Raw genomic sequence first — 284 nt, 5'->3', positions numbered from 1 at the left:
GCAGCCGGCCTTGGCGCGCTCGCACACGGCGCGGCAGGGCGGCAGCGGCTTCTTGTAGTCCTCCAGGCAGATGGGCGTGTACATGGAGCACAGGAAGAACTTGAGGTCGGTCGAGCACTGGATCTCCACAAGCGGCCAGAACTGGTGCACCTCCAGGCCCGCCTCGTCCTGCGTGTCGTGGTTGAACTGGTTGGGCATATAGGTGTAGTTGTAGCCAACGCCGCGGCACAGCGGCACGGTGATCTCCTGGCACGCCAGCTCCTTGGCCGAGGCGGCCGCCGCGC

The 284-nt window shown here is 66.5% G+C and overlaps 1 protein-coding gene across 1 annotated transcript in view; it reads right to left on the bottom strand.

The window, feature by feature from the left end:
• The window catches only part of Fzd8 (frizzled class receptor 8), a gene marked incomplete at its 3' end in the record, with an annotated part of 2,064 nt that overhangs the window by 1,229 nt on the left and 551 nt on the right, over positions 1-284 (bottom strand). Inside the window, exon 2 of the mRNA XM_019204741.1 lies at positions 1-283. Within this exon, the coding sequence (XP_019060286.1) occupies positions 1-283 (283 nt within the window). The remainder of the gene's footprint in view (position 284) is intronic.

This window comes from Fukomys damarensis, unplaced genomic scaffold, assembly GCF_012274545.1.
Source record: "Fukomys damarensis isolate Sample0158 unplaced genomic scaffold, DMR_v1.0_HiC HiC_scaffold_19, whole genome shotgun sequence".
NCBI lineage: Eukaryota > Metazoa > Chordata > Mammalia > Rodentia > Bathyergidae > Fukomys > Fukomys damarensis.
Note: the sequence above shows the minus strand (reverse complement) of the source record. Positions and strands in the feature narration are given on the sequence as shown.